Below are 20,133 nucleotides of genomic sequence, written 5' to 3'. Positions count from 1 at the left end.
TGAATATAACCTTCATTTATGCACAATAAAGTATGAATATAAACCCTTCTTTTTATGCACAATAAAAGTATAAGTATAACCCCTCATTTATCACAATAAAGTATAAGTATAACCCTTGAATTTATCCACAATAAAGTATGAAATAACCCTTTATTTATCCCACAAGAAAGTATGAATATAACCCTCATTATGCACAATAAATGATGAATATAACCCTTCCATTTATCCACAATAAAGTGTAGTAGTAACCCTTCCATTTATCACAATAAAGTATAAGTATAAACCCTTCATTTATCCACAATAAAGTTTAAGTATAACCTCATTTCCACACTAAAGTCCCCCTTCATTATCTCCACTAAAGTAGTGAATATAACCCTTCATTTATCCACAATAAAGTATAAGTATAACCCTTTATTTATCCACAATAAAGTATGAATATAACCCTTTATTTATCCACAATAAATATGAATATAACCCTTCATTTATCACAATAAAGTATAACTATAACCCTTCATTTATGCACAATAAAGTATAACTATAACCCTTCATTTATCCACAATAAGTATGAATATAACCTTCATTTATGCACAATAAAGTATGAATATAACCCTTCATTTATCCACAATAAAGTATAAGTATAACCTTCATTTATCCACAATAAGTATGAATATAACCCTTCATTTATGCACAATAAAGTATAACTATAACCCTTCATTTATCCACAATAAAGTATAACTATAACCCTTCATTTATGCACAATAAAAGTATAAGTATAACCCTTCATTTATCCACAATAAAGTATAAGTATAACCCTTCATTTATCCACAATAAAGTATAACTATAACCCTTCATTTATTCCACAATAAAGTATGAATATAACCCTTTATTTATCCACATAAAGTATGAATATAACCCTTATTTATCCACAATAAAGTATAAGTATAACCTTCATTTATCCACAATAAGTATGAATATAACCCTTTCATTTATGCACAATAAAGTATGAATATAACCCTTCATTTATCCACAATAAAGTATGAATATAACCCTTCATTTATCCACAATAAAGTATGAATATAAACCCTTCATTTATCCACAATAAAGTATGAATATAACCCTTCATTTATCCACACTAAAGTGTGAATATAACCCTTCATTTATGCACAATAAAGTATGAATATAACCTTCATTTATCCACACTAAAGTGTGAATATAACCCTTCATTTATGCACAATAAAGTATGAATATAACCCTTCATTTATGCACAATAAAGTATGAATATAACCCTTCATTTATCCACAATAAAGTATGAATATAACCCTTCATTTATCCACAATAAAGTGTAAGTATAACCCTTCATTTATCCACAATAAAGTATAAGTATAACCCTTCATTTATCCACAATAAAGTATAACTATAACCCTTCATTTATCCACACTAAAGTGTGAATATAACCCTTCATTTATGCACAATAAAGTATGAATATAACCCTTCATTTATCCACACTAAAGTGTGAATATAACCCTTCATTTATGCACAATAAAGTATGAATATAACCCTTCATTTATGCACAAAGTATAAGTATAACCCTTCATTTATCCACAATAAAGTATAAGTATAACCCTTTATTTATCCACAATAAAGTATGAATATAACCCTTTATTTATCCACAATAAAGTATGAATATAACCCTTCATTTATGCACAATAAAGTATGAATATAACCCTTCATTTATCCACAATAAAGTGTAAGTATAACCCTTCATTTATCCACAATAAAGTATAAGTATAACCCTTCATTTATCCACAATAAAGTATAACTATAACCCTTCATTTATCCACACTAAAGTGTGAATATAACCCTTCATTTATGCACAATAAAGTATAAGTATAACCCTTCATTTATCCACAATAAAGTATAAGTATAACCCTTTATTTATCCACAATAAAGTATGAATATAACCCTTTATTTATCCACAATAAAGTATGAATATAACCCTTCATTTATGCACAATAAAGTATGAATATAACCCTTCATTTATCCACAATAAAGTGTAAGTATAACCCTTCATTTATCCACAATAAAGTGTAAGTATAACCCTTCATTTATCCACAATAAAGTATAACTATAACCCTTCATTTATCCACACTAAAGTGTGAATATAACCCTTCATTTATGCACAATAAAGTATGAATATAACCCTTCATTTATCCACACTAAAGTGTGAATATAACCCTTCATTTATGCACAATAAAGTATGAATATAACCCTTCATTTATGCACAATAAAGTGTGAATATAACCCTTCATTTATCCACAATAAAGTATGAATATAACCCTCCATTTATCCACAATAAAGTATGAATATAACCCTTCATTTATCCACAATAAAGTATGAATATAACCCTTCATTTATCCACAATAAAGTACGAATATAACCCTTCATTTATCCACAATAAAGTATGAATATAACCCTTCATTTATCCACAATAAAGTACGAATATAACCCTTCATTTATCCACAATAAAGTATGAATATAACCCTTTATCTATCCACAATAAAGTATAACTTTCTCCCTTCATAATCAACGATAAAGAATAACCATGGCCCTTCATTATAAGCAACAAAGAAGTATAACTTTATTCCTTCATTATCAACAATAAATTATAACTAAAACCCTTCATTTATCCACAATAAATCATAATCACCACAAAAGGTGGTTCCAACATTACCTAGAAGCTTTTCAAAGACTTAAATCTCCTACTAATAACAAAAAAAAATAAGTACCCACAGAAAATGGAAAGCTGGTGCGTTTTGCAGGGTTCTATTTCCGTGTTATAGACTCATGGTCTCCGGGTTGGGCAATGGGGAAAGGCGAGAAAGACGTACAGAGGGAAAACTGTTGCCAGGCACTGCTCTCACTGTTGTGGCTACCACCACGTCACTGTCATCACCATCACTGCTCTCACTGCTGTGGCTACCGCCATGTCACTGTCATCACCATCACTGCTCTCACTGCTGTGGCTACCGCCATGTCACTGTCATCACCATCACTGCTCTCACTGCTCTGGCTACCACCATATCACTGTCATCACCATCACTGCTCTCACTGCTGTGGCTGCCACCATATCACTGTCATCACCATCACTGCTCTCACTGCTCTGGCTGCCACAATATCACTGTCATCACCATCACTGCTCTGGCTGCCACCATATCACTGTCATCACCATCACTGCTCTCACTGTTGTGGCTACCACCATGTCACTGTCATCACCATCACTGCTCTCACTGCTGTGGCTGCCACCATATCACTGTCATCACCATCACTGCTCTCACTGCTCTGGCTGCCACCATATCACTGTCATCACCATCACTGCTCTCACGGCTGTGGCTACCACCACGTCACTGTCATCACCATCACTGCTCTCACTGCTCTGGCTACCACCATGTCACTGTCATCACCATCACTGCTCTCACTGTTGTGGCTGCCACCATATCACTGTCATCACCATCACTGCTCTCACTGTTGTGGCTGCCACCATATCACTGTCATCACCATCACTGCTCTCACTGCTCTGGCTACCACCACGTCACTGTCATCACCATCACTGCTCTCACTATCATCCTACTACCATTGCTGCATCTGAACTCTCACTATCAACCACTAGTACAACTACCACAATCACCACCGCCACCACAATCACAACCAGAAGTACCACAATCACAAATCTCACTGTTTCTCTCACCAGTGCCAAGCACCACATCAACCACCGTTCACCACGTTAACCACAGTCCACCACCTTTTACCACATCAACCACTTCGTTATATCAAACCACCGTACAAACATCAACCACCATTCACCACATCAACCACCATACACCACGTCAACCAACAATCAACCACCAATCACCACATCAACCACCATACACCACATCAACCACCATACACCACATCAACCACCATACACCACGTCAACCAACAATCAACCACCAATCACTGCATCAACCACCATACACCACATCAACCACCATACACCACATCAACCACCAATCACCACATCAACCACCATACACCACATCAACCACCATACACCACATCAACCACCATACACCACATCAACCACCATACACCACATCAACCACCAATCACCACACACCACGTCAACCAACAATCAACCACCATACACCACATCAACCACCATACACCACATCAACCACCAATCACATCAACCACCATACACCACATCAACCACCATACACCACATCAACCACCAATCACCGCATCAACCACCATACACCACATCAACCACCAATCACCACATCAACCACCAATCACTGCATCAACCACCATACACCACATCAACCACCATAAACCACATCAACCACCAATCAACCACCATACACATGAACCACCAATCAACTACATCATCCACCATACACCACATCAACCACAATACACCACATCAACTACCAATCACCGCATCAAACCACCTTTCATTACACCAACTACCATTCATCATATCAACTACCCTTCACCCCATCAACCACCGTACACCACATCAACTACCCTTCACCGCATCAATCCCTTTCACCACAGTAACTACCCTTCACCACATCAACCCCCTTTAACCACAGTAACTACCCTTCACCATATGAACCACACCAACCACCAATCACCACACCAACCACCAATCACCACATCAACCACCATTCACCACGTCAACCACCAATCACCACGTCAACCACCAAACCAACCACCATTCACCACGTCAACCACCATTCACCACATCAACCACCATTCACCACGTCAACCACCAATCACCACACCAACCACCATTCACCACGTCAACCACCACACCAACCACCAATCACCACGTCAACCACCAATCACCACACCAACCACCATTCACCACACCAACCACCAATCACCACACCAACCACCAATTACCACGTCAACCACCATTCACCACACCAACCACCAAGTCAACCACCAACCACCACGTCAACCACCAATCACCACACCAACCACCAATCACCACGTCAACCACCAATCACCACACCAACCACCAATCACCACGTCAACCACCATTCACCACACCAACCACCAATCACCACACCAACCACCACGTCAACCACCATTCACCACACCAACCACCAATCACCACACCAGCCACCAATCACCACGTCAACCACCATTCACCACGTCAACCACCAATCACCACACCAACCACCATTCACCACACCAACCACCAATCACCACACCAACCACCACATCAACCACCATTCACCACGTCAACCACCACACCAACCACCATTCACAACGTCAACCACCATTCACCACATCAACCACCATTCACCACGTCAACCACCAATCACCACGTCAACCACCAAACCAACCACCATTCACCACGTCAACCACCATTCACCACGTCAACCACCAATCACCACACCAACCACCATTCACCACACCAACCACCAATCACCACATCAACCACCATTCACGACATGAGCCGGCCGTGTACCTACAGAGGACGGAGAGGCTGGTCGAGGTCACCAGCGGCGTCTTGGAGGCCGGGTTGGTGACCTCACAGGAGACCTCGGCCCCGTTGTCTGCCGGGGTCACCTCCACCTCCACCCTGGCCCGCGTCAGGCCACCGTCCTGCACGCCCTCCGTCGCCAGCTCCTCCCCGTCCTTGTACACCCTGGGGAGAGAAACACCGTGAGGGCCCCCTAACTCCTGACTCAGGGTCCCTGACTTCTGACCCGGGGCCCCTGACTCCTGATCTGGGGCCTCTGACTCCTGACCCGGGCCCCTGACTTCTGATTCAGGGCCCCCGACTTCTGACCAGGGTCCCTGACCCCTGGCCCAGACCCCTGACCCGGGTCCCTGACTCCTGACCCAGACCCCTGACTCCTGACCCGGGTCCCTGACTCGGGCCCCTGACTCCCGACTCGGGCCCCTGACTCCTGACCCGGGGCCCCTAACTCCTGACTCGGGCCCCTGACTCCTGACCCCGGCCTCTAACTCCTGACTCGGGGCCCCTAACTCCTGACTCGGGCCCCTGACTCCTGACCCCGGCCTCTAACTCCTGACCCGGGCCCCTGACTCCTGATCCGGGGCCCCTGACTCCTGACCCGGGGCCCCTGACTCCTGACCCGGGCCTCTGACTCCTGACCCGGGCCCCTGACTCCTGACCCGGGGCCCTTGACTCCTGATCCGGGGCCCCTGACTCCTGACCCGGGCCCCTGACTCCTGACCCGGGCCTCTAACTCCTGACCCGGGGCCCTGACTCCTGACCCGGGGCCCCTGACTCCTGTTCCGGGCCTCTAACTCCTGACCCGGGGCCCTGACTCCTGACCCGGGCCTCTGACTCCTGACCCGGGGCCCCTGACTCCTGACCCGGGGCCCCTGACTCCTGACCCGGGGCCCCTGACTCCTGACTCGGGCCTCAAACTCCCAACATTGGCCCCCCTAACCCAGGCCCCTCCCACTACTACCCCCCCCCCTCTTACGTCAACCTCCGTCGTGAACTTTGACCTGAGGAGGAACCTACCTCACAGATGGCGGCGGATGACCCCCGATACTGAGGCAGGTCAGGTCGAGGTTGGTGCCGGCTATCACCTCATCTCGCAGGTCGCTCTCGAACACCGGACGACCTGCTGGCCCTGTGGGTCAACAGGTCATGAGTCGGACAGGTGGAAACTGAGGTCAAGAGGCGAAAAGTACAGATCACACATTGAAGAGGTTAAAACAATGTCTGTATAGATTCTAAAGGTTCAGCCTGGCAGTAACATATATATATATATATATATATATATATATATATATATATATATATATATATATATATATATATATATATATATATATATATATATTTTTTTTTTTTTTTTTTTTTTTTTCTTTTTTTTTATACTTTGTCGCTGTCTCCCGCGTTTGCGAGGTAGCGCAAGGAAACAGACGAAAGAAATGGCCCCCCCCCCCCATACACATGTACATACACACGTCCACACACGCAAATATACATACCTACACAGCTTTCCATGGTTTACCCCAGACGCTTCACATGCCTTGCTTCAATCCACTGACAGCACGTCAACCCCTGTATACCACATGACTCCAATTCACTCTATTTCTTGCCCTCCTTTCACCCTCCTGCATGTTCAGGCCCCGATCACACAAAATCTTTTTCACTCCATCTTTCCACCTCCAATTTGGTCTCCCTCTTCTCCTCGTTCCCTCCACCTCCGACACATATATCCTCTTGGTCAATCTCTCCTCACTCATTCTCTCCATGTGCCCAAACCATTTCAAAACACCCTCTTCTGCTCTCTCAACCACGCTCTTTTTATTTCCACACATCTCTCTTACTCTTACGTTACTTACTCGATCAAACCACCTCACACCACACATTGTCCTCAAACATCTCATTTCCAGCACATCCATCCTCCTGCGCACATCTCTATCCATAGCCCACGCCTCGCAACCATACAACATTGTTGGAACCACTATTCCCTCAAACATACCCATTTTTGCTTTCCGAGATAATGTTCTCGACTTCCACACATTTTTCAAGGCTCCCAAAATTTTCGCCCCCTCCCCCACCCTATGATCCACTTCCGCTTCCATGGTTCCATCCGCTGACAGATCCACTCCCAGATATCTAAAACACTTCACTTCCTCCAGTTTTTCTCCATTCAAACTCACCTCCCAATTGACTTGACCCTCACCCCTACTGTACCTAATAACCTTGCCCTTATTCACATTTACTCTCAACTTTCTTCTTCCACACACTTTACCAAACTCAGTCACCAGCTTCTGCAGTTTCTCACATGAATCAGCCACCAGCGCTGTATCATCAGCGAACAACAACTGACTCACTTCCCAAGCTCTCTCATCCCCAACAGACTTCATACTTGCCCCTCTTTCCAGGACTCTTGCATTTACCTCCCTTACAACCCCATCCATAAACAAATTAAACAACCATGGAGACATCACACACCCCTGGCGCAAACCTACATTCACTGAGAACCAATCACTTTCCTCTCTTCCTACACGTACACATGCCTTACATCCTCGATAAAAACTTTTCACTGCTTCACTGTTCCTTCTTTTTTCCAAAAGAAGGAACAGAGAATTGGGCCAGGTGAGGGTATTCCCTCAAAGGCCCAGTCCTCTGTTCTTAACGCTACCTCGCTAATGCGGGAAATGGCGAATAGTTTGAAAGAAAAGAAAAAAGAAATATATATATATATATATATATATATATATATATATATATATATATATATATATATATATATATATACATATATATATATATATATATATATATATATATATATCTTTTTTTTATGCTATTCGCCATTTCCCGCGTTAGCGAGGTAGCGTTAAGAACAGAGGACTGGACCTTTGAGGGAATATCCTCACCTGGCCCCCTTCTCTGTTCCTTCTTTTGGAAAAAAAAAAAAAAAAAAAAAAAACGAGAGGGGAAGATTTCCAGCCACCCGCTCCCTCCCCTTTTAGTCGCCTTCTACGACACGCAGGGAATACGTGGGAAGTATTCTTTCTCCCCTATCACTATATATATATATATATATATATATATATATATATATACGAACAAAGTGCATGGGAACGCGCACCTTCATAGAACATACAAACCTCCAAAACAACCGGGATATGATAAATAATATATATATATATATATATATATATATATATATATATATATATATATATATATATATATATATATATATATATATAATCAATCCTACATTAATATATGCATTCATTTATTTACCTAAATACCCGCTTATCAATTCATATAACAGATGCAAAGTCAGTAATCATATACGGTGCTGATATAATTTGTACTAAACTTATCAATTATTTACAACTCTACGTCAGAAGACTGTGACCTGCTACATGGGGGGGGTGAAGGTCACACTATGACCTGCTACATGGGGTTGACTGGGGGATCACACTGTGACCTGGTACACGGGGTGGACCGAGGGGTCACACTGTGACCTGGTACACGGGGTAACCGAGGGGTCACACTGTGACCTGGTATACGGGATGACCGAGGGGTCATACTGTGACCTGGTACACGGGATGACCGAGGGGTCACACTGTGACCTTGTGAACTTACTGATGATGGTGACGGTGGTGACCTTGGTGACCACTTCCTCCACGGCGGGGTTGAGGGCGCGACACTCCACCTTGACCTCGGTGACGTTGGCTGACCTCACAGTGTAGTAGGTCAGGGTGGACGAGGTCACCCAGCCGCCAGAGCCGTCTCGACCAACCACAGACTTGCTCGTCTCCATAACCTCCCCTGCAACACACTCCGTTTTCTGTCGTGCGGGGATACACACTCCGTTTTCGACCATAAAGGGATGGGTAACTAAAACTTTCTTCAAATCCCACATTCATTCCATTGCAATGGTCCCCAATAATATACTTCCAAATATCCAAGCATTCAAATATTCATGATTAAAAACTAATGATTTCCTATTTCAGGACATTAACTTCCCAGTTATTTCTTCCATATCCAATCATCCACAAACGTAATACATGTCTCCATATAATGATATACATTATTATGAAGTATAGTGGTTGCCAACAATGTTATATGGTTGCGAGGCATGAACTACAGATAGGGTTGTGCAGAGGAGGGTGGATGTGTTGGAAATGTCTGAGGACAATGTGTGGTGTGAGGTGGTTTGATCGAGTAAGTAATGAAAGGGTAAGAGAGATGTGTGGTAATAAAAAGAGTGTGGTTGAGAGAGCAGAAGAGGGTAAGTTGAAATGTTTTGGACATATGGAGAGAATGAGTGAGGGAAGATTGACCAAGAGGATATATGTGTCTGAGGTGGAGGGAACGAGAGAAGTGGGAGACCAAATTGGAGGTGGAAAGATGGAGTGAACATGATCTAGAGCGATCGGGGCCTGAACATGCAGGAGAGTGAAAGGTGTGCACAGGATAGAATGAAATGGAAAGATGTGGTATACCGGGGTCGACGTGCTGTCAATGGACTGAACCAAGGCACGTAAAACGTCCGAGGTAAACCATGGAAAGGTCTATGGGGCCTGGATGTGGATAGGGAACTGTGCTCTCGGTGCATTACACATGACAGCTAGAGAATGGATGTGAACAGATGTGGCCTTTCTTCGTCTGTTCCTGGCGCTACCTTGCAAACACGAGAAACAGAGACTAAGTATGAAATAAAAACATATATTGCCAGATTCGAGGAAAATGTGATAATAGGGGAACTAAAGGGAAGCACTGAGGAGGAAGTGAGGAGGGGTTCAGTACCCACCTTGGAGTGTCCAGGTTAGAGAGGCTGGGGGATTCGAATCGCTGGTCTCACACGTTAGGTTGAGGGTTTCGCCGATACCCACCTGTGCTGGGCCACTGATGGTCACGGTGGCTGGCGGGTCTGGTCGGCAGAGGTCATGGAAACCATTAGTATAAATGATAAATGAAATCAATAAATATCACCATGCAATCATGGTTGTAAATCATTGGAGAAAATAGTTCAATTATCAAATCTAAAAACAAATGTTAACCAACTGATGACCCGGAGAATAACTGCCCATCAGTAGGGTCAGGGTTCGAATCCTAGACGGCAGCTCTAGGGGAGGCATACTTGCTGGTGTTATGTGGGTTATCAAGGACAGAGTAGAGGATAGAGCTACCTCAACCTGCATAAGAAATTGCAGGGTTGAACTGTCGTGTTTTTTGGAACGTAACAGCAGGACAAAGAATGACATTCAGAGAGTGAGAGATAAAAATAGAAATTACGTTTTTGCACTGCTTATATTACCGGTACTGCTCCCCCCTCCCCTCTAAAATGCTGATCAAGAAAGTTCAGTGCGAGAAAAAGAGTACCGCTATGGGAAGGAGAGGGAAAGTGAGCTGAGGTATGTATCATGGCATCACAAACACATAACACAATAGGAAGAGAGGCTGAAGAGACCATACTATCTATGAAGAGAAGAGAATTGGCGACAGAACACACCCCTGTGAAACACCTCTGTCGAGAGAGAACAGAGGGAAGGGGAAAAAAAAAACACGGAAGATTAGAGAACAAAGACTTTATGCCACACCCTGTTAAATGCTTTTTGGATGTCGAGGGTCACGCTGTATTGTAATATACAGTCTACACTGTACGGGAAATGTATACAGTATACATTCTACAGTGTATGGGGGACAGCTTACAGTATACAGTCTAGAGAGTAAGAGGGATGGTTCAGTATACAATTCAAGGTGGACGACTTACAGTATACAGTCTACAGTGAGGGGGACGACTTACAGTCTACAGTGTGAGGCGGACGACTTACAGTCCACAGTGTGAGGCGGACGACTTACAGTCTACAGTGTAAGGGGGACGACTTACAGTCTACAGTGTAAGGGGGACGACTTACAGTCTACAGTGTAAGGGGGACGACTTACAGTCTACAGTGTAAGGGGACGACTTACAGTCTACAGTGTAAGGGGGACGACTTACAGTATACCGTGAGCGTCACGTTGGTCGTGAGGGAAACTCAAGGAGGTCGTTGCTAACACGACACTCATACATCGCCCCGTCCTCCTCAGGGTGACGCCCCGAGGCTTACAGTCCTGTTCTCGAAGGTCGTGCTGGCGCACTGGTATGTAGTCCAGTTCGTCCTCGGAACGAGTTACTTTTGCCCCGAGACTGGGGGTACGACGCTGGCACCTGATTCCCCGGGGGGGGCCCTCAGGACTGGGACGGGATTTTACACACCCAATTTTGGGTTTCCTTTTTTTTTTGTACCTTTTGTAAAAATTTTTTTTTTGGGGGGGGGTTTTTTTTTTAAATACTTTTTGGGGGGGAAAAAAAAACGGGGTGATTTTTTCCCAGACCCCCCTTTGGGAACCGGCCCATCTTTTCCCGGGAAATAGGAAGGGTACACCCCCCCCGGCACCATGATCCCGGGGGGGGCCGGGGGCGGGGACGGGGGATACACCCCCCAAGGGGGGGGGAAAAGGATATCATGAAGGTCAATTATTGTGGGCGATAAATTATCGTAAGGGGAGGAAGTACCACTGTGGGAGGGAGGGATGTTTGCGGCGGGTGGAGTAGCGGTATGGAGGGGGATTATCGACGATAAGGGATTATATTGTGAGGTGAAATTATCGTAAGGGAAGAAGGTAGTAAAGAGGAGGGTGTTACATACGATAATATTGTGGGAGAGTTACAGCATGTATGGGAAATTTTATCGTTGTGGTGGACAGAATTATCATATATTTCAAAATTCAATATATATATTATATATAATATATTATATATATATTATTATATATATATATATATATATTGGAATGGATCACAATTTTGCGCGTGATCAAGATATTCCTATGAGTCCACGGGGAAAATGAAACACGAAAAGTTCCCAAGTGCACTTTCGCGTAATAATCACATAAATCAGGGGAGACACAAGAGAGAAATATAACAGTCAGTTGATATACATCGAAGAGACGAAGCTAGGACGCCATTTGGTAAACATGTGATTGTCCTAGCTTCGTCTCTTCGATGTATATCAACTGACTGTTATATTCCTCTCTTGTGTCTCCCCTGATGATGTGATTATTACACGAAAGTGCACTTGGGAACTTTTCGTGTTTCATTTTCCCCGTGGACTCATAGGAATATATATATATATATATATATATATATATATATATATATATATATATATATATATATATATATATATATATATATATATATATATTCGTATACATACGGAGGACAGAGAGAGTAATAGACGCCGTGAGGGGTTCCTGGGCGGTGGCCAAGGTGGGGTGGAGCGCCTGACACGAGAACAGCCGGCCGTCGTCCGCCGCCTCAGCTGTTAACTCCACCTGACTCCGCAGGCTCCACCGCCGGGGCACAGACGACGCCTCCACCCGGTCCACCTGCACCCCTGCGGAGGGAGAGGAGGGACGTGGGTCGGCTAGCGGTGGAGGGTATGAGGAGAGCGACTCCCTCCATACCTGCACTGACCGGGCGTCCGTGTTGCCAACGCTGGAGGACGACCAGCAAGCAGCATGAGTGCCTGCTTCCGTTACCCAAACCTTGGTAACCCTGTTCGTTATGAGGTTATGCGTTACCCGGGACGTTACTGAGGGGCGTCCACGTCACTGTCACACTGGCTTATCTTGTGGTCTAGGCACTCACCTGGTCCACTACTGCCCTGGTCCAGCACTCACCTAGTCGACTACTACCCTGGTCCAGCACTCACCTGGTCCACAACTGCCCTGGTCCAGCACTCACCTGGTCCACAACTGCCCTGGTCCAGCACTCACCTGGTCCACTACTGCCCTGGTCCAGCACTCACCTAATCCACTACTGCCCTGGTCCAGCACTCACCTGGTCCACTACTGCCCTGGACCAGCACTCACCTGGTCCACAACTGCCCTGGTCCAGCAATCACCTGGTCCACTACTGCCCTGGTCTAGCACTCACCTAATCCACTACTGCCCTGGTCCAGCACTCACCTGGTCCACAACTGCCCTGGTCCAGCACTCACCTGGTCCACTACTGCCCTGGACCAGCACTCACCTGGTCCAGCACTCACATGGTCCACAACTGCCCTGGTTTAGGCACTCACACGGTCCACAACTGCCCTGGTTTAGGCACTCACCTAGTCCACTACTGCCCTGGTCCAGCACTCACATGGTCCACTACTGCCCTGGTCCAGGCACTCACCTGGTCCACTACTGCCCTGGTCCAGGCACTCACCTAGAGGGAGCCATCACTCACCTGGGGCAGCATGGACGTGGGGTGTGACCCGGGAGCCAGGTACTGACCTGGGTCGAGGCGGAGTCCGGCGCGGTACCAGGCTGCTGCAGGAGGAGGTCTGGCCTCCGTCACGAGGCACTCCAGGTTCAGGGTGGTGCCCTCCGTCACCTCCACCACCGACCCCTCACCCCACCCCACCAGGCTGATCCCCGTCGGCGCCACTGTCACCAGAAGAAACGACACCCGTCAGCCAGCCGCTCGTTGAGCCAGAGGGAGAGGTGGAGGTAATGCCCTACTACTTAACTACCCCGTTTTCTAGAGTAATCTAGGGTCTAGCATGGAATGACAAGGGAGGCTCAATGTAAGGGTTTCAGGTGTCTTTGGACTCAGATCAGGGACACAAGGGCTAACACGTAAGGGTCGTGAGAGGAAAAAAAAAAAAAAAAAAAAAAAAAAAAAAAAAAAAAATTCAGGGCGTCAGAACGTTCCAAATTTCAGGGACTTACAAATTAGGGAGCAAAAAAAAGGGACGAATGCCCTAAAGTTTGGAATTCGTGAGTTTAAAGGTTCAGGGTTCATTATATGTACGGGTTCTATTCAGGGGTTCAGATGTCCAGAGGGTCGAACTTGGCCTCACTTTCCAGGGAATTCAGGGCTCATCTACCAACTTAAGGGTCAAGGGTTTAATGGGTGAGAGTAAGGAGCTCAAGGCTTCGGGATGGTCAAGGGTAAGGGAGGTCAAAGGTCAACGGGTGAAGAGGATAAGAGCTCAAGACCCCAGTAGGTCACAGTTTAGAGGTGTCGCGTTTCAGATATCATAAGAGCAAGGGTTCGAAGCTTCAGGTCAGAGGTCAGGGTTTAAGGACCCAGATAATGAGATCAGGGGTTCGAGGTCACAGTGCAAGGGGCAAGGAATCCAGAGAGGTCAAGAGGTCATGTCCACAGGTCTGGAGAATTTAAGTCATTGTACAACAAGATACAGTCATCACGTACGATGTTAGACTGACAGTACCAGCCAACGTACATGAAAGATTAAGTTATCGTACATATTAATGTCAGCTGGAAGGTATAAGTTATCGTACATGTGACAGTCATCTTACAGGAACGTATAGGTTATCGTACATATTAATGTCATCTGGAAGGTATAAGTTATCGTACATATTAATGTCATCTTACAGGAAGGTATAAGTTATCGTACATGTGACAGTCACCTTACAGGAAGGTATAAGTTATCGTACATGTGACAGTCATCTTACAGGAGAGTATAAGTTATCGTACATGTGACAGTCATCTTACAGGAGAGTATAAGTTATCGTACATGTGACAGTCATCTTACAGGAGAGTATAAGTTATCCCACATGTGACAGTCATCTTACATGAGAGTATAAGTTATCGTGCATATTACAGTCATCTTACAGGAAGGTATAAGTTATCGTACATATAAATGTCATCTTACAGGAAGGTATAAGTTATCATACATATTACTGTTACCTTACAGGAGGGTATAGTTATAGTACATGTTAAAACAATCTTACAGGAGGGTATAAGTTATCGTACATGTACAAGTAATCTTGCACGAGGGTCTAAGTTATCATACATGATAAAGTCACCGTACAAGACGGTGTATGGTATCACCTACGAGAACCCGAGCCATCGTACACGAGTGCTGACATTATCGTACTTGAAGCGATCATCCAAGAGACAGTAAATTAGGGCGTGAAATAATCTCGTTAGAGATATCTCACAAGGGAGACGTGGAGAGGCGTTGGGGGTAAGGGGGTAAGGCTCAGCTTACTTTAAGCGATGTAAATGGAAATGTAAATGGCTGGGAATATGTAAATAGGATGAAAAACTTGGCGCATAAGAAAAGGTTCCGGGAGCGTGTGCTTATGGGGTTGGGGGTGGAGGAGGAGGAGGAGGAGGAGGAGGAGGAGGAGGAGGAGGAGGAGGAGGAGGGAGGAGGAGGAAGAGGAAGAGGAGGAAGAAGAGGAGGAGGAGGAGGAGGAGGAGGAGGAGGAGGAGGAGGAGGAGGAAGAGAAGGAGGAGGAGGAGGAGGAAGAGAAGGAGGAGGAGGAGGAGGAGGAGGAAGAGGAGGAGGAGGAGGAGGAGGAGGAGGGAGGAGGAGGAAGAGGAAGAGGAGGAGGAGGAGGAGGAGGAGGAGCGATGGCTGGAGGAGGGAGGAGTGATAATGTAGCTCCTCCATCCCCCCCCCCCCCACCATCCACCCCCTACGGATCCCTCCTCCTCCCTCCCCCCCTACCCCTGTACTATGACCACTCCCCCCGACCACAAAAGAGGGGCCCCCCTTTTATCCCCCCCCTTCCCCTTCCCTTAACCCTTAAGGGAGTGTAAGAGATCATGATAATACCTTGTGAGTGGTTTTAATACCATATCCAGGAATGTGGGATTTACAGTAGGGTTTTTGAAGACCCTTTTAAGGATTTTTCCCTTTAAGACAACTGTGAGAGAAGTCCTTAAAATTTTTAAGACCCCAAGAGAGAATTCTTAAGACAAATTATTATCTTTAAAAAATACGATGTCAAGTCCTTAAAATTTTAAGACCCAAGAGAGAAATCTTAAGACAAATTATTATCTTTAAAAAATACGATGTAAAGTCCTTAAAATTTTAAGACCCAAGAGAGAAATCTTAGACAAATTATTATCTTTAAAAAATACGATGTAAAGTCCTTAAAATTTTAAGACCCAAGAGAGAAATCTTAAGACAAATTATTATCTTTAAAAAATACGATGTCAAGTCCTTAAAATTTTAAGACCCAAGAGAGAAATCTTAAGACAAATTATTATCTTTAAAAAATACGATGTAAAGTCCTTAAAATTTTAAGACCCAAGAGAGAAATCTTAGACAAATTATTATCTTTAAAAAATACGATGTAAAGTCCTTAAAATTTTAAGACCCAAGAGAGAAATCTTAAGACAAATTATTATCTTTAAAAAATACGATGTAAAGTCCTTAAAATTTTAAGACCCAAGAGATGTAAAGTCCTTAAAATTTTAAAACCCCAAGAGAGAAATCTTAGACAAATTATTATCTTTAAAAAATACGATGTAAAGTCCTTAAAATTTTAAGACCCACAAGCAGATTCTTACATAAATATTGAAGAAAAAAGAAAATTTACGTCAAGCCTAAAGACAATGTCATTTTATAAGAGAATCTGTGGTCTTTTGGGGAGGTTTCAGGGGGGTTTCAGTCCATCACACTGAAGTACGTGACCTATGACCTGACGTGACCTTTGACCTGTCTACACCTTCAGTAGGACCTCAGCCCAGACCACCGGTGGTGTACAGAGACCCACACATCCCCAGAGATTCGTAAGGAAACCCTAAGGGTAACCAGTGCCATTGGGTTAGCCCCCCAGAGAGCCGTAAGACACCCCCAGAGAGGGGTTCAAAACTCCCTAAATCATGACCCTTAGGGAGGCCTATGGCCTCTGGAGTGTCCCCTCCCCCCCAGGGCACTCCCAGGGGACCCGAGGTGTTGCAGGCAGGACTCCCACACCACCTATGGCCCCTGTGGGAGAAGTACCTCCCAAGGGAGGGAGGGAGCGGGAGAGGGAGGGAGGGAGGGAGGGAGGGAGGGAGGGAGGGAGCGAGGGAGGGAGGGAAGGAGCGAGGGAGGGAGGGAAGGAGCGAGGGAGGGAGGGAGGGAGGGAGGGAGGGAGGGAAGGAGCGAGGGATGGAGCGAAGGAGCCAGGGAGGGAGGGAGGGAGCGAGGGAGGGAGGGAGCGAGGGAGGGAGGGAAGGAGCGAGGGAGGGAGGGAAGAAGCGAGGGAGGGAGGGAAGGAGCGAGGGATGGAGCGAAGGAGCCAGGGAGGGAGGGAGGGAGCGAGGGAGGGAGGGAGCGAGGGAGGGAGGGAGGGAGCGAGGGAGGGAGGGAGCGAGGGAGGGAGAGAGGGAGGGAGGGAGGGAGGGAGCGAGGGAGGAAGGGAGGGAGAGGCCAGAGTACTCACGCAGTACAGTGACGTTGGCGGCTGCCCAGAGGGGCGGGCTGGTGTCCGTGGGCCCCACCTGGCACTGGTACTCGCCGTCCTCCGTCAGGGTGACGCCGCTGATCACCAGGTGGTGTTCCCCGAGCTCTGGCTCCCCGGCGTACGTGTAGCGAGGGTAACCCGGCACCTCCCGTTCGAACCCTGGAACAGACCTCGGGTTCTGTATACACACACACACATGAGATACACCTGGGGTATAGGATGCTGGAGAAAGAGGATGAAAAGGTCGATTATATATATATATATATATATATATATATATATATATATATATATATATATATATATATATATATATATATATATATATATATATTTTTTTTTTTTTTTTTTTTTTTTTTTTTTGCCGCTGTCTCCCGCGTTTGCGAGGTAGCGCAAGGAAACTGACGAAAGAAATGGCCCAACCCCCCCCCCCCCATACACATGTATATACACACGTCCACACACGCAAATATACATACCTACACAGCTTTCCATGGTTCACCCCAGACGCTTCACATGCCTTGATTCAATCCACTGACAGCACGTCAACCCCGGTATACCACATCGATCCAATTCACTCTATTCCTTGCCCTCCTTTCACCCTCCTGCATGTTCAGGCCCCGATCACACAAAATCTTTTTCACTCCATCTTTCCACCTCCAATTTGGTCTCCCTCTTCTCCTCGTTCCCTCCACCTCCGACACATATATCCTCTTGGTCAATCTTTCCTCACTCATTCTCTCCATGTGCCCGAACCACTTCAAAACACCCTCTTCTGCTCTCTCAACCACGCTCTTTTTATTTCCACACATCTCTCTTACCCTTACGTTACTTACTCGATCAAACCACCTCACACCACACATTGTCCTCAAACATCTCATTTCCAGCACATCCATCCTCCTGCGCACAACTCTATCCATAGCCCACGCCTCGCAACCATACAACATTGTTGGAACTACTGTTCCTTCAAACATACCCATTTTTGCTTTCCGAGATAATGTTCTCGACTTCCACACATTCTTCAAGGCTCCCAGAATTTTCGCCCCCTCCCCCACCCTATCCTGCTATATGGGGTTAATTGTGATAATATAAGATAGGAATACATATATCTATACTTACGAGTTTATAAAGATGGACATCACGATTTCCCGCCTCCGCCACAGAGCGGCTGGCGGGGAAAATGTTTGCCCCCGCGACCGAGAGGAGGCTGTGACGTCACAGATGTCAACAAACCAGCCTTCTCGCACTTACTTCCACGCGTGTTGTGCCTGGACGCCTGCCTTACCACGACACTTGACGGGGCGCACACGCCTGCTGCTGCAGCTCCTCCCAACCCCCCTCCAACCCCACTCCTCCTCCTCCTCCTCCCAGTAACACGACATAATGGCGGAGCGCGAGGGAATCGAACCGCGAGCCTCGTTCTCGTGGAAAAAGTGGGGCCGTCTCGTGCAGTCAGGTCGTAACAACTGTGGCACAAATCACGCTCAGGCAGCGGACGACCGGCAACCACCTCGCGCACGACGGTACCACGACCCTTGAGCACGATGGTACGACGACCCTTGAGCACGATGGTACGACGACCCTTGAGCACGACGGTACGACCCTTGAGCACGACGGTATGACGACCCTTGAGCACGACGGTACGACCCTTGAGCACGACGGTATGACGACCCTTGAGCACGACGGTACGACCCTTGAGCACAACGGTGCGACCCTTGAACACGACGGTGCCACCCTTCAGCACGACGGTACGACCCTTGAGCACGACGGTATGACCATTGAGCACGACGGTACGACCCTTGAGCACGACGGTGCCACCCTTGAGCACCACGGTACGACCCTTGAACACGACGGTGCCACCCTTGAGCACCACGGTACGACCCTTGAACACGACGGTGCCACCCTTGAGCACGACGGTACGACCCTTGAGCACGAAGGTACGACCCTTGAGCTCGACGGTACGACCCTTGAGCACGACGGTGCCACCCTTGAGCACGAAGGTACGACCCTTGAGCACGACGGTACGACCCATGATCATGACGGTGCCACCCTTGAGCACGACGGTACGACCCTTGAGCACGACGGTATGACGACCCTTGAGCACGACGGTACGACCCTTGAGCACGACGGTGCGACCCTTGAACACGACGGTGCCACCCTTGAGCACGACGGTGCGACCCTTGAGCACGACGGTGCGACCCTTGAACACGACGGTGCCACCCTTGAGCACGACGGTGCGACCCTTGAGCACGATGGTACGACCCTTGAGCACGACGGTACGACCCTTGAGCACGACGGTGCGACCCTTGAGCACGACGGTGCGACCCTTGAGCACGATGGTACGACCCTTGAGCACGACGGTACGACCC

The 20,133-nt window shown here is 46.3% G+C and overlaps 1 protein-coding gene across 1 annotated transcript in view; it reads right to left on the bottom strand.

Moving 5' to 3' along the window:
* Positions 1–20,133, bottom strand: part of LOC139748214 (nephrin-like) — an 81,029-nt gene that overhangs the window by 24,854 nt on the left and 36,042 nt on the right. Inside the window, exons 4-11 of the mRNA XM_071661038.1 lie at positions 17,744–17,923; positions 13,844–13,996; positions 12,774–12,957; positions 11,626–11,753; positions 10,326–10,445; positions 9,026–9,340; positions 6,554–6,665; positions 5,554–6,007 (exon numbers count right to left, since the gene is read on the bottom strand). Coding sequence (XP_071517139.1) covers positions 5,554–6,007; positions 6,554–6,665; positions 9,026–9,340; positions 10,326–10,445; positions 11,626–11,753; positions 12,774–12,957; positions 13,844–13,996; positions 17,744–17,923 — 1,646 coding nt within the window. The remainder of the gene's footprint in view (positions 1–5,553; positions 6,008–6,553; positions 6,666–9,025; positions 9,341–10,325; positions 10,446–11,625; positions 11,754–12,773; positions 12,958–13,843; positions 13,997–17,743; positions 17,924–20,133) is intronic.

Source organism: Panulirus ornatus, chromosome 73, assembly GCF_036320965.1.
Source record: "Panulirus ornatus isolate Po-2019 chromosome 73, ASM3632096v1, whole genome shotgun sequence".
NCBI classification, from domain to species: Eukaryota; Metazoa; Arthropoda; class Malacostraca; order Decapoda; family Palinuridae; genus Panulirus; species Panulirus ornatus.
The sequence above is the reverse complement of the archived record's forward strand: the minus strand, read 5'-3'. Positions and strand labels throughout refer to the sequence as shown.